This window comes from Eurytemora carolleeae, unplaced genomic scaffold (assembly GCF_000591075.1).
Source record: "Eurytemora carolleeae unplaced genomic scaffold, Eaff_2.0 scaffold1242, whole genome shotgun sequence".
In the NCBI taxonomy this organism is placed as follows: domain Eukaryota; kingdom Metazoa; phylum Arthropoda; class Copepoda; order Calanoida; family Temoridae; genus Eurytemora; species Eurytemora carolleeae.
In genome coordinates, this window is record NW_019397482.1 from 11,532 (window position 1) to 26,802 (window position 15,271).

At 32.7% G+C, this 15,271-nt stretch overlaps 1 protein-coding gene across 1 annotated transcript; it reads right to left on the reverse strand.

Annotated features, from left to right (window-relative positions):
- Positions 1-3,753: 3,753 nt before the first annotated feature.
- Positions 3,754-12,268, reverse strand: LOC111714533 (uncharacterized). The gene is made up of 8 exons (XM_023489666.1): positions 12,160-12,268; positions 11,166-11,230; positions 10,330-10,384; positions 8,086-8,157; positions 7,079-7,215; positions 6,451-6,564; positions 5,418-5,512; positions 3,754-3,992 (listed from the first exon to the last, which is right to left on the reverse strand). The coding sequence occupies exons 1-8, from the start codon at positions 12,203-12,205 to the stop codon at positions 3,920-3,922; spliced, it is 657 nt and encodes a 218-aa protein (XP_023345434.1). The 5' UTR covers positions 12,206-12,268; the 3' UTR covers positions 3,754-3,919.
- Between the last annotated feature and the right edge of the window lie 3,003 nt (positions 12,269-15,271).

Genomic DNA, 15,271 nt, shown 5'->3' on the forward strand with positions numbered 1-15,271 from the left:
AGAAAACGCTCAGTCCTATGATAGGTCACATAGTTTGGTTTTCTATTACATTATACATACAGCATACAGGGCCACGGGCAGCCAGAGACATTTGATTTCCGAGCCGGGTCAATCTTTCTGCTCCCAGTTGGTACTGTATCGCCGGACATTGGGTGAATAACGCAGACATTCAATAGGACTAGCCGGTGCAACTATAGTTTGACGCGGTCAGACTTTAGGTTGAATTTACTTTTACTAAAGGGTCAGGGGTGCGTGGTGCACAATAAACAGTCTTTAACCACTCTAAGCTCTAACAATATCTAAAAGAATTGAACAACAAACTCTGATTTTCTGATCCCTATATCTTTGAAACCTAATGTTGCCACTTGGGAAATTGCACACTTGTGAAGTTACTCCATGGGAAAATACCTATGGAAAGTACCCAGCACCTTATTCTTTCTATAAGCCTTAGAGCCTGAACCCCTTAGTACGGTTCCATTTACATCTTCCAGCCAATGTACACTGAACTGCAAACTTAAAATTGTGGATACTATTTCAAAATATTGTAAATAAGTGAAATTCTGAATTTTTCTTTTGGCGAGGCAGTAAAATCTTAAAAGTAGGATTCCATTCCCTTAGTTTATATTGTTATGGTGAGTAACTACAAAATCTAGTTTGAGGCAGTATAATTCCATGAAATCCTATATAGAAAATATTAACCTTAAGCTATAGCTGGTTTTATCTGGTTTTCAAGCTCCGTACTAACATGAAGGAAACAAAATATAAAAATCGTTTAATCTATATATATGCTTGTAATAAATGCAGCTTGAACAGACTTACATAAACTACGTTGTACAATGTACATTGTCTGAGGATCTAACTGCGTTAATCCTTAGCTACGTATTGTGATTAGCTTAATGCGATGGTTTATATACCTGAGTAATATTGTGAATATGTATTGGAACTTAACAGTTAACATAGAGATATTTGTAAATAGATCAGTTAGAATTAGAACTAAGCTTTGATTACAGTGGAGACTAATTGTACCCTCGTTGAAACAAATGGGTTGAGAACATACCTCAGTATATGGTAGAGATCGATTAAGGGATTGTTCGATAGCAACTGCTTATGTCCCTGTGTGACATTTAGAGCCTGAGGAATAGATTTTGATAGCGGACGGCTTGTACCTGGACTGATACAGTTTGGAAAGAAGTTTTAAGAGTACGGCATTTACTACATACTTGCTTGTCTGTCTGTTTGTATTCAATAAATGTCAAAAGGGCTGAACTGATCGGGCCCAAATTTTGTTTGGGACTCCACACGTCCCCAGGTAAGGTTTATAGACAGATAGATAGATAGATAGATAGATAGATAGATAGATAGATAGATAGATAGATAAATAGATAGATAGATAGATAGATAGATAGATAGATAGATAGATAGATAGATAGATAGATAGATAGATAGATAGATAGATAGATAGATAGATAGATAGATATATAGATAGATATATTTGACTAAATATTTTAATAAAAACAATTACAATTGCTCAATTTTTACATTTTAATTTAGCCAGGGCTAAATGAGAGGCCCTTCTGCAGCGATACATGAATGTTCAATTAAAATAAAACCAAATAAAACAAAAACAATTTAGAACCCAGCACACAAAGTTTATAATGTTTATGTCTTATATTATGTTTTGTTATGATAAAAGGTGAAAGGGGATAGAATCAAGATTTAGCAAGAAAAGCAATTTCGATTTATACATTGAAAATTACTATATTTTTCAAGAAAACTTTTTTAGAACTTGTTTTAAAACGTGTTAGGGGGTGCCAAAAGAGTTTATTTCCAATGGAATAGAGTTCCAGGTCCAGTTCCAGGTCCTTAGAAGAAAAACCGTGGGAAAACTTTCTAGATATTTATTGTTAACTAATTCTAATTTATAACTTTTTGTTCTATTTGGTTCTGCTAACGCTATATAAACATTCCATTAAAAGATAATGGAAGTTTTCCAGTCTGCGTGTGAAGCATAACCATAATCAGCTAGAACTCGTAGAGATTTTTTCTGAAGAGTAGATAATTTACCTAATTTACTATTTACTGACAGACCCCAAGATAAAATACCATACTCTAGTTGACTTTTAATAAGGCTATCATATATTAATTTTCTAATTCTCACAAGAAGGATATGTTTCGATGAATTTCAAAATAAGCCTCCATCAAAATTCGATTTTATTGAATTTGCAAAATTAACTTTTTTTTATAAAATCCGCAAACTTTTTATGCCTTTGTTTTACAAAGCCTTGAATGATAAAAACAATATAATACAACTGATTAATTTTATCTAGATATTGTTTAAAAATATGTACTATGCTATTTTTGTATCCACCTATATAGATTGAACACGCCCGAAAGTTCAAATCAAAGCATTTGCTGCATTCTTCAGACATTTATTTACAGGATCGCAAAGAGCATCAGCCCAGCTCCCTGAAACTCCATCTATTTGTCTTGCAGAGCAGTCACCCTAACAGTCCCCGCCCATAATAAGTTCTTTAATGATCGCAGTTGGTGCATATTAGGTTCCTATAGGCAACTCCTATCAATCGGATGATCTTAGGCGTAGGTTTTTTTTTACCCAAGATACAATTCATGGGAATCCCAACCTGCTTGGTCTCACTATCAGAGAAACAAGATTTTAAAACAATAGCATTTAAACATTTAGAAAACTTATTATCACAAAATAAATTATACCAAAAAAACCCCCTAAAAGTCTGCACCATTTCTTTCTCACATAGATACTTTGCTTGACTGAGTGTCTATTTGTCTATTTGTATGTCCGTTTGTATTTAATAAACGTCAAAACGGCTGAACCGATCGAGCCCAAATTGTGTGTGGGACCTCACATGAACCAAGGAAAGGTTTATAAAACATTAAATTTGAAAATAGTTGGAAAATTTGAATTCGAAAATGAAAATCCGCCAAAATTTGAATACGATTAAAAACTATAAACTGTTAAATTTTTGTGTGTGCTAATATTTTTATTGTTGGATGGAAAGCTTTACATTGCCTTGATCTTTATGTTTAATGCCATTGGTCAATAAACTGTTCCCAGAAATAAGAAGAAAAAATATTGAAATAGATTAACATATCCAGGTTGGGCTATTCTTACCCTATACCAACTCTTATTTTTATTTATAAGGTAGAATCACGGGAATATGTTTTTCTTTATTTCAATGATCAGTAGGCTGACTTTTATAGGGAAAACTTAGTAACCAGGTAAAGCTGGTTTCCCTAGCATAGTAAACAAATGAGATCTAGAGCAAATATTCTATTTTTTTCTGGATAATACATATATGTAAATTGTAGTGAAAAACTTTTAAAAAATTATGTTTTCAGAGATGAATATATTTTTTCAGGCAAAGAAACTAATGCGAATGCAACCTGAGATACTGGGGGAGGTTGATTCAAGCAAGGACAAGGATACAATAACAACACAGATAGAACACTAGATGTCTTTTTTTCAAGATTTAGGGGTTTTTCGTTCACAATAACCCTGAGGAAGAAGCCTAAAGGATCACGCAAAGGGAGCTTTGAATTAAAAGACAGAGATATAGCATGCGAGTAACTCCCTTTGGGCTACTTCCTCAGGGTTTTTGTGAACGAAAAACCCCTAAATCTTGAAAATGCGACATTTAGTTTTCTATCTGTATTTTCTCATTTAATCTATATGGAATTGACATTGACACAATAGTTTTAAATAAAAAAATTTAAAAATTCAAAATAATACATTTATTTAATTTGTAAATACAAAGATTGTAATGCCCAAAGTAATATTCTTTTATAACAGTAAAATTAAATCCTAAAAAGGTTGTGTTTACATTTGGTAAATAAAATGGCATGGGGGCCAAGTAGGGAAAGGGAAACATTATATTCAGCCTTTTTAGAGGTTTACAAAGTTGCTCAGATCCTTATTGTTAGCATTTTTTTGGTCTTCAAAACTGCAGCTTGCAAATCTAAAACAGTAAAGTCATGAAAAATAGACATTTAAGATTTAATTTGATTTGAGTTTCTAGTAAAATTTATTATGCAATTTTTATAGAATTTGAATTTATAGAATAGAATTCATCCAAACACAGGTTATTCTGTTAGAGAGACACATCTTAAAATAATCTATTTCAAAACAACAAATAATGAGCATATAATAGATAGAATAGGCAAAGAATAAATTAGATATATGAGAAGTCCTTTTAAACCTACCCCCTCCCCATCCTGTTCCTCTTTTATTAAAAGATAACCATTATGTATCTATAAAATTATGAAAAAGAATCGCCATGACATTTCCATCAAATGTCGGAAATCATATCTTGCATGTCACAATTTTTTGTTCATGGACAGTTCTAAAGGTTTATCTGCCAGTCAAATTGGTTTTTTTTTTATTTCTGTATTTGTTCCTAAAAAATCCTGCTGCAATGGATGTACTATGTAATGTATGTTAAACGATAGTGCGTCTTCAAAACACTGCTTGCAATATTGTATCAATTTTCATGAATTCTTACAGTTTTAGACATTTATTAAGATCTGCACGTAAATGTGTAGTTTAAAATCTTTTATCTAAGGAGACATTTAAGCATGGTCTGGAAAATAATATAATCTGAACAGTGCGCGCACAAAGATCAATTTTCAAGACTGGGTCGATTTTGAAGCGTTCCAACGCTTTCGCTCAGTTAAACTTGTATGTGGTCTTAGACATGCACATTTTTGTGGTCTTAGACATGCACATTTTTGTGGTCTTAGGAATGCAGATTTTTGTGGTCTTAGACATGCACATTTTTGTAGTCTTAGACATGCACATTTTTGAGCATTTCTATTTTATCTTTAGTTTTCAAGCAAAATTCTCATAGATTTTTGTTAATTTGCAACTTTAATTTTTGCGCGCTATGTCCTCCAGATTTAAAATGTGAAGGGTTAAAAAAAGTATTATCTAGATACTTGAAGTCTATATTTTTCATATTTTACTTTACTGCACTAACAAAACTATAGACACAATAAAAAGATCAAAATTATACAAAATTACTGTTAGGACTTTGTGACCTGGATGACCCTCTGGTATTTCGTTGCATTTAGAAATTTAAAAACGTATTTCTCAATTTTTGACTTCAAACCGAGATGTGCACGCTCTCAGTCCTTTAAACTATAGTCAGAAAGAAGCGCGTTGCACTGAAAAAAAATGTATATGCCTAGGGCTACACAAAAGTATAAGTAAGTTAGTGAGGTAAAACCAAAGGCAACACTTTAAAGTCGTAACTGCTGTCTAAAATTAAGTTTCAATATCTCTGTGAGCTTTTCATGAAAACGAGTTACAACTTACAAAATATAAAATGAATATCCTGACTTTACCCAAATGCCTAAAAGATACCTATCTTATTGTAAAAAAATACCTTTCTGCACACAATTTTGGGTCTTTGAAGTGAGTTCCTAGTTTAGCAGCTTGTTGGAAAGCTAACATACCCCTCTCCCCAGGCAGAACTCCGCCCTAAAGTGAACGATTTCAAATATGCGTTTGATTAATAGAGTTCAAAAGTTTGGTATAAAAAAAAATATTTTTGTTTTGTTATTTTGGTTCGTATTTAAAAACGGTCATTTTTTAATTTCTCTGAACAATCCATTTCGTTCGTCACACTGCATGTTCCAGCATATTATATTTGATATTATATTTTTATTTTTTTATCGATCTTAGTCTTTCCGATAAACTTTCCAAAACCTTTTCAAAATGTCAAACTTTGAAAGTCAAAAGCATTTTTTCCACGTATTATTATTTTTTTAGCATATTCTTTATATTATGAATTTGTGTTTTTAACAGAAGGAAGGAAGGGTATAGGCCTTGATACACCTTACTAGTTACCCATCTACGTATGCAAGAAAAGAACTTAGTATGAAGGTGCACTTGTGCACTTTATGGAGTTCAAAACTGAAATTTCAGGTTGTTGGGAGTTTTATATGCTTAAATATTTTTGTCATTTTGTCCACACCCCAATAAATAGCATATTCTCAATGCACTTATAAATTCATCAAAGGCTAAAAAAAGAGAAGAAAATACTAATAAATGTCTACTTGTAGGAACGAAGTTATTTTTACTTTTACTTCAATTATTAAAAAAAAAAACGGCAAGCTCAGTTGCCATGGCAATGGTATCATAATGAATTTAAGAACCATCTCATGTTAACAGCAAAAAATGTACTTAAAATGTTAAAAAAACAAATCAAAAATATTCATAAAACTGCCGTCACCACACTGGTCATCTTTGGAAATCGCGTTAACGATTAACCAAACTGTGTTTAATTTTTTAAAATATTTTGTTTAAAAATTTATATACTAATAATTTTGCGAAAATTGTGTGAAAACTATTGATCCGGAAATGTGATCAGTGCATTGATATTTTACTATTTTAAAGACTTAATTTGGGTGTTATACCTGGAAAAGACTAAGCGCAGCTTCTTCTTGAATAGTTCTCTGTTCTACCGCTAGGGCTCCAATCTCACATAGGTATCTAGCCCCACAGTTTTTTACATCCATCTCCCAGAGAATCTTTAAAAAATAAGCTGTTTGATTTTTTTTTCATTATATACAGTGAGGCACAAAAAACTGTGAATTATGAAGACGACTACAAGGCTCAAGGAACGATTTTAAATAGGCCAACGAGCATGACCTATATTGCAATTGTTCAATTTAAACAGAACAATGTCCTTCTTAGAAGATTTGCAAGATACTGTTAAAACTATTTGCTTTTAATACCATGAAATATACAAAGCCGAAAAATGACATCCACAACAGAAACTATTATAACTATAAGTATTACTAATTATCATCTCCCACTCAGGGTTAAAATATTTAAATAGTGAAAGGAAATGGAATGTTTTTAATAAACAGTTTTGAAATTTATTAAACTTCTTGAAATTTTGCTGAATCTTTTTTAAGCCCAAAAACAAAAAAGAGTTTAAAACAAAGGAAACTAAATGACTAACGTACCTCCTGATCCCTATTCAGTAAAATACTGAGTGCCTGCGCAAGCAAAACTGAAAAAAAAAGAAAAAAACCAAACCTGAACTGCATTGTTTACATCAGTTCCCTCACTGGAAGCTTCTCCAGGAAGAGCTGTTCGTTTCCCTCTAAAGTGGTTATGGTAGTTATATCTCCCTTGACCGTTACTTCTGCTTCTGCTTTGGGATCGACCACGACCTTTATTAAATAAATGATATAATAAAAATTTCTAAAAAATAGAAACATTTCATGAATATGAAATGCCATGCTAGATTCGTTTAATATAGATTTATATAAAAAATGATAAATTTAGGTTTACAATAATGTTATTTCTGCCCAGTAAGAATCTCAAAAAGGAGTTTTTGCCAAAAACTCTTATTTCTTAGTCCCTTTATCTTTACGACCCAAGGTGTCAAAGGTTTACACCATCAGGTTGTAAAGATATAGGGATTATAAAACTTAAATTTGTGGCAACAATTCAGTTCATTTCTCTTCACTGCAGACATATAGAAAAAAATAACAAAACAAATATTGTTTTTCGTTTTTATTTCAAAACTATCAGTTTGCCAGACTTTGTTTTTTTGTAAAACGAATTCCTTATATCTTGTCAATCTGATTGAGTAAACCATTGAAATTTAAAGCTATAACCATGAGCAATTTGATCTATAAAAATTTATGGCTAAAATATCAATGACAAAGGTATCGAGATGGACTGGGACATTGTTTTTTTGGAACATACGAAATTTTTGAGAAGAAACGAAATTTTTCAGAAGAAAAAAAACGAATGCTGGTCGAACGAAATGGATCATTCAGAGAAATAAAAAAATTATCATTTTTATAAACAACCGATTTAAAATTGTTCGAATGAACTTGAAAAAAATTATCCTTTTTAATGATTTAAAGATCTGGAAAAAAAACAATATAGCTTTTTTTTAAAGAACGAAAAATTTTTTGAAGCAAACTGTTTAAAAAACTATAGTTTTTCACTGAAAACCCCATCTTATGAACAAATTTTTGTTGCAATAATAATTGTTAAAAATTAGATTTTACGAAAAGTATTTAGATAACCTCTAGCAGCGTTTACAGCTGCTGCAGCGCCGGCTCCCAGTGCTCCACCAGCCAACACAGCACCACCTAATCCTAGAAAAATTTAAATTATAAAAAAATTCTTCAAAACTAATTTTTTTCATGAAACTCTTGTGCAGGTATTTAAGCAATATAATGGCATATTGCTCTTACTGTTTTTAAACTCACATGGTACCACAACAAAAATCCGCAAAACTCTTTTTCCGTCAAATTAAAAGTGAAGAAAAATTAAAATGTGATCAGAGATAATTGCAATCTAATACTATAATTTGTCCGATCATAACTCGGAAACCCCTGGACCGATTTTCCTCAAATTTTGATTGGGGAACTCGGATACGCCACAGAAATGTTCTGAGCTTGTTTTTGAGATTCTAAGTTAAGTAGGTCGACTTTCTTTTGGAAAAAAGCTTAAATAATAATTTACGACAAAGCGCGGGTAAACGGCGGGACTAACCATGACTGCCCTGGGCAAGCTGAATTCCCAAGCTATAAGATCCCCAAAATGTTGAAGAAATAGATCCGATGTATTGTTAAGTTGTTCAGCGCATTACTAAAAAATTGGAGAAATTTCACCGCTCTAATTCTTATATCTATTTATTGATAGCCTTGCTTAGACCCTAGGTACACTATAACTAAACTGTGAAATTTCCTGATACGATTTTGCGAATTTTCTCCATTTCCATGATTTTTTTTTGAATTTTTAGGATTAGATAGAAATTATACATTTACGCATTTTTCCTTTCCTACACTTTTGATTTTGAGAAGAAAAAAGTTTTGCGGAATTTTTTTTTGTACAAGGCGAGTAAAAAAACATATTTTCCAAAATGAAATTCATTAAAAGTCACACTTTATTTAAATCATCCTTTTCATATATATATGTTAGCGAAGAGCTTTATTATGTTTAGATAACGTGTAATATATACCGGTAAGCGTATCTATATTTATAAAGTTGTAATCTCTGTTTGTCTGTCAAGTTTGTTTGTTCGATCATAAATCAGGACTCTCTTGACCGATTTGCTTCAAACTTTCATTAGGGAACTCGGGAAAACCACAGGAATGTTCTTATCTGGGTTTTGAGGCTCTAAATTCAGTAAGTCAATGCGTTTTCAGAATCGGTTTTTTTAATTACTAAATAACGACGACGAAAAATGTAAACAAAACTCTACAGTTAACTAATTAGTTGTTTAGGAACCGGTTGAGAAAATAATATTAATCTTATCATCGAAAATAAGTAATCTTGTTCAATTATTAGTTTCTATTTCTGGAATTATTATTGAAAAGACGACATTTGAAGAATTTGAAGAAATCTGCGAATAAATTCAAAGAAAATAAGAAATTCAATATTATGATGAAAACGAAATAATGCATTCTCGCATTGATTTATTGACAAATTCCTTTTGAGAAATATTTTCCTAACCATCTAATTAGATTACTGTATGATTTTTACTTTATTCTTCGTCGTCGTTATTTAGTAATTTAAAAATACCGATTCTGAAAACGTATCCACCCCCAAAGTAGGAGTTTTGAACGTCGAATTCGCGCTCAAACTCAGGATTTACAGATCTTTAAAAAGTTTTATGTGTCTCAAGTGAATCCTAAAGAAGCTTTCCACAACACTGTATATCAGTTTAACTACCTTACATAGCCTGTCTGTCCCTTTAAGTAGTTAAAATTTGTTTAAATAATTTAGCTTCGGAACTAGAATTGATGAGAACCATTTCATTTCAATGCTTGTTGTAATTTCAATCTTCGCTGGGACCATGAGGCTTGGAAATTTGGGGGAATTGCATTGTACCAAGCCATACTTGACTCTCAGGTCTTTTTTCTGGGTGGCTTTACAATCATAGAACAGAGAATAGCTGGGGTTAAAAGTCTTGAAGGTAAAATTAGAAAGTAAGGCGTTGGGACACTTTAAAGACGACGCAGTCTTAAACATTTATGCAACTTTTTTCATAGCAATCTGGATCTAAGTGATCCAGTAAGGTCATGAATAAATTTATAGATTTTAATTAAATCCGTGAACTTTGTTTTAAATTCTGGGGACAAAACCATTTTGATGCCGAATTTAAAGAATTTTTGCCGCGTCTTAGATTTGAGACGCGGCTTAAACTTGGTTTGTTTCGAGATTTGAGCCGGCTCTCAAATGGAACCGGTTTTTTGGCGGTTTAGCGACGCGGTTTAAATTCTTAAATTTCGTTATCTGAATTCAAGATAATTTCTATTTACCTGCAACGCCTAGAGCTGTGGCTTGGGCAGCAGTTAAAGTTAGACCAAATAATGTCTGATAATTGAATAGAGCAATTTTTCAAAATGATTATAATTTCGAGAATGTTAATCATGAGTAAAATGACAAAACTTGAAGTTCCGATCGTGCAAGGAATTTGTTCAATTTTGTAAAAAGCGGGACAAATTTTTTATTTTCCAATCCCTTTACAAACTGATGGTATGATTTTTATATTTCGAATTCATAAGCTCGTTTGATCTCGTAAAATTCGTATTTTGAATTCAACAACATCAGTTTGCAAAGTTATTAGGACGCAAAAATTATAGTTTGGGCCCACAATTTTGAAACGAACGTTAAAATCTTTCAAACGAATTTGAAAAAAAAACTATATTTTTGTTTACTGAACCAACGAATTGTTTAAAATATTTTGTCTAAAAAGCGTCGTTTTTTTAATGAACGAACATACGATATTTGGAACAATATTTTTTAAAAACGATTGTTTTTTGATTGCTGAACAAACTATTTTTTATGACAAACTTTTGAAAAAACGATCGGTTTTTTAAATCAATGAAATTTTATTGAATAAATGATTTTACTGAATGAATGATTTTACTGAACGATCGTTCACTAATAAAACGAAAATGGAAAATTAACGATATTTTCGAGAAAGAACAATCAATATTTTTGAACGATTGGAAAAAACTAACGAAATGGGTCGTTCACGAATGATGAATGATGAACGAACGAGATGAAAATACTAATCGCGCCCATCTATACCCATCCCCTTCTTGTCTTTTCCCAACCCTTATTTCTTTAAGAATCGCTCTTTCCAATAAACCTGTGAGTCGGTTAGCAGAGCCAGGCTCAAGCAAAGAGCGAGAGGGAAAAAGATTTTCATGATTCCTAAACAAAGAAAATTAGATTTTGAAAGAATTTTTGGATTTTATATTTGATATTTGATATTCTGATTTCAAGATGAAAAACTTACATATATTTGAACTATAAACAAAATTTGTGCTTGAGTTACTTGCAGTCGTACTCATGTTACGCCTAATTACACGTAACAATTTCTTTTCCTTATGCAGGAGCATACGAAAGAAAGTCTGGTTTCGCGTAATTAAGGTGTAATTGGCCAATTAGGGATGTTCACGTTTTCATTTTTTTGAAATACAATCGTTTCGTTGTGAAACGACGACAAAAAACGTTTTTTTAAAGTTTCTTTCTTTAAATGGTCGTTTTTGAAACTTTCGTTTTTATAGAACTCGTTGCTTCGTTTTCGATCGTTAACGACGACCCTTCGTTAACGATCGTTAACGAAGAAGTTTTAGCTCCCTCTCAACTGTTTAACTTCATGTAAGGCGACATTCAATAAAGTTACATGTAATTTTTTCTTTCAAAAACGACCATTTTTATGAAGTTAGTCGTCTCGTTAACGATCGTTAAAGGCAACTCTTTGTTAATTATTGTTAACGACGACCCTTCGTTAACGATCGTTAACATAATTGCCAATAAAATTTGTTTTTTCAAAAGCGATCGTTTTTTAAAAACAATATAAAAACGGTCGCAAATTGTTTTTTTTAAAAACGATCGTTTTCAAAAGAGATCGTTATTTGTTTTCTAAAAGTTCAATTTAATCGCGTTTTGGTTTGGTATTCAACAATCTTTCAACTTTCAATTTCTAATTTAAACACATATGCCGACAAAAAATATTAAAGAAAAAAAGGCGAAAAAGTTATAATTAATAAGTCAAACTGTGATTGAAATTAACAGCTAGCTGGAATGAGGACCGAACTGTTAAATCCGCGTAATGTAGAAACCCCCCAATTGTTCACCTGTAAATTGGAAAGCCGGAAATAAACTGATGAGAGGAAACTTCATAGCTTCCTTTTTATATGCTCAAGAAAACCATGACTAAGTTTTTAGTTTTCTAATCAGATGATTTCATAATGATTATTGGGACAAAAATTAACCAATCACGTTTAAAGGGAATGTAAGCGTAATTTCAAGTGATTCTCCAGGCAAAAAGTACAATTGCCTAATTCACAGTGGTTCCATTGAAAACTTAATCTGGTCAAACATGTGGAAAACCGTTTTTCTAACTCTTTTTAAATCAAATTATGGTTTCAAGGATACCGTTGTAAATCGGGCATTGCTATCTTTAAATGGAGGGTCACTTAATATTACGCTTACATTCTCTTTAATAGAGAAATCATCGATGAGGAACATATTTAACGAAGCTTGAATTAACAAGTGCTTTCCAAAATACCGTGATCACAATGACATTCATAAAATCTTAAATATCAAAGAACAGCAGTGTACACTTTTTTCTTCACAATGGTGGATTTGGTGGATTAGAGGAGGAGGGGCGTCAAGGGGGGGCAGTTTAACTTTATAGTGTTTTAACTAGGTGCCCCCCCCCCCACCTATAGTTAAAATACTCCAAAGTTTAACTATTTGTGGGAGGGGGAGTAGTTTGACTAGGAGGAGGGATGGGGAGTTGTTTAAAGGGGGAGTAGTTTGACTAAGAGGAGGTAGGGGGAGTAGTTTAACTAACCAGGTGGCGAGTGCAAATTTTCTTTGGAAAGAAAGCAATAGATCAGTTTAGTTGTTGTAACATAAAGTATCTAAAAACCGAGAAAATTTTATATTTTTTAATCATTTGATCATGCAATCTTGCAGGATCTTGAAAGGATCGCTACTGTAACCCCCTTTATTTCATGGAACTAAATAAAACTAAATTCTAGTTAACAAATTTACGGAAGATAGTTCATAGTTAATACATATTAAAAATAATTTCTAATAAAATTGGTGGATTTTAGTTTCAGAAAATATGTATAAAATACATATGGTTGGATTCAAACTAAACAAAAACATTGTAAAAGCTGAAGTATTTTGAATTTTTAATAATTATAAAATCTTTTTCGATTATGATTATAACTTACTAGCTGTTATAGGCTTTCCTAAGAGCTATACAATAATGAAATCCAATGTCTGGAAGTAGGTCTAAATACAGATTTAGTCTGGTATAATTATTTTTTTTCTTCTTTTTAACAGGTATAATAGATAATATAATAAATGGCAGTGCAGTATCATTAACACGTGACTCCGTTTGTATCATTTGTATCATTTGACCAGTGCAGTACTGCACTGCTATTTGTGGGAGTTCTAGTCACATAATATGGATGTCCAAATATTATTATCAATTAAATCTATAAAAAATGAAAAATGACTAAATTCAAATAATAATAGAAGAAACCCTAAGTTTATTAGACTCCTCTGGGATATCATCGTTTTTGAAATAGTCGTGTACTTGTTGAATATGATCCGTTTAAACCTACTATTTTTATACAAAATTTTATGTAAATAGATTTTCTTATAAATTTTACTCAGTTTTATATCCATTTCTCGTGACAGGAACATTACATGAGTCTCGATCAACTACTGAAATACTTAGGTTTTAGCCTATACCCCATTGCATTTTTCCTTTACAGTCCCTTTGAAGAGTTTCAGATCGTCTTTGCAGTCTCATTCTTTGTAGATTCCTTTAGACCAAGAATGGAAAAAGCCAATATTCTTCATGAAAAACTCCAAAGTAAAGATAATAATTTTGTTTTTACCAATTTCGAGAATATTGATATCTCAACCATGATTATATTTTTATATAGATACGGACTAATAACACTATTTCTATTTTCTGTCTTTTTTGGTTTTTATCATAATATTGTACCATTTTATTTTTGTGTATTAAATAAATCTAAAATAATAATATAAATATCATGTTGTATAAGGTAAAAATACCGGTCTGCTGTCTCTAGGTGACGGCTGTATCATGAAATAATATTGTCATGGTTGGCTACACTTCAAGTTTTGTTGCGCAGTAGTTTCTAGAAGTGTGGGTAGGTTTATGTATTGAATTAAAGATTTGGAATAATTTTCTCTGTGAGGGGGAGAAGGCGACTCCATCAAGAGGGAAGGAGGGCGCACATAATTTCATTAGAAAGGAATCATTCATTTGGCGTACCGTCCCGGTTTCCCTTTCATAGGATTCATAGTCTGTAATTGTAATGTACAGCTTGCTCTACTGTATAAAAGTCAGTCCGCAACTATAAATTAACCGTCGAGTTTACGGTGGGGCCCGGTGGGGCTCCTCATGGATTAACCGTCGGTTTACGGTGGGGCCCGGGGGAGTTCCTCATGGATTAACCGTCGAGTTTACGGTAGGGACCGGGGGGGCTCCTCATGGATTAACCGTCGAGTTTACGGTGGGGCCCAGGGGGGCTCCTCATGGATTAACTGTCGAGTTTACGGTGGGGCCCGGGGGGGCTCCTCATGGATTAACTGTCGAGTTTACGGTGGGGCCCGGGTGGGCTCCTCATGGATTAAAAGAAGGGCTACACATTAGACAATATAGAGGGAGGGAGAGAGGGCATCTTTCCTTAGATGGAGGAAGGGAAACTCCATTAAGAAGGACAGAGGACGACTCTACATTATATATAGGGAGGGGTGGAGGGTAACTCCACAAAGAGGGAGGGAGGGCGACTCCACGTAAAGGGAGGGGTAAAAATTCAATAAAGAGGGAGGGAGGGTGACTGCATAGTCCATATAGAGGGAGGCAGAACGACTCCACAAAGAGGAAGATAGGGAAACTTAATATAGAGGTAGGGAAAATGGCTTCACAAGTACGTATGGGAGGGAGGGCGTCTTGACTGTAATCCGTTCAAAAAATCTCTACTGTAAAACTAAACAATGTTTCTGTTTCAATCTTAAATTCAAAAGAATACTCGATAGTACAAAATTAAGTAACAAGAATTGATTGAGCCAAGCTAACTAGTTTAGTTCCTTCCTCTTTCATGCATAATTTTATATCTCAGTAAAACTTCTCAAGGTAAAAAGTAGAATTGTGTGTTTGACACATTTTAGTGCATGTTGGTTCAAGAACTAAAT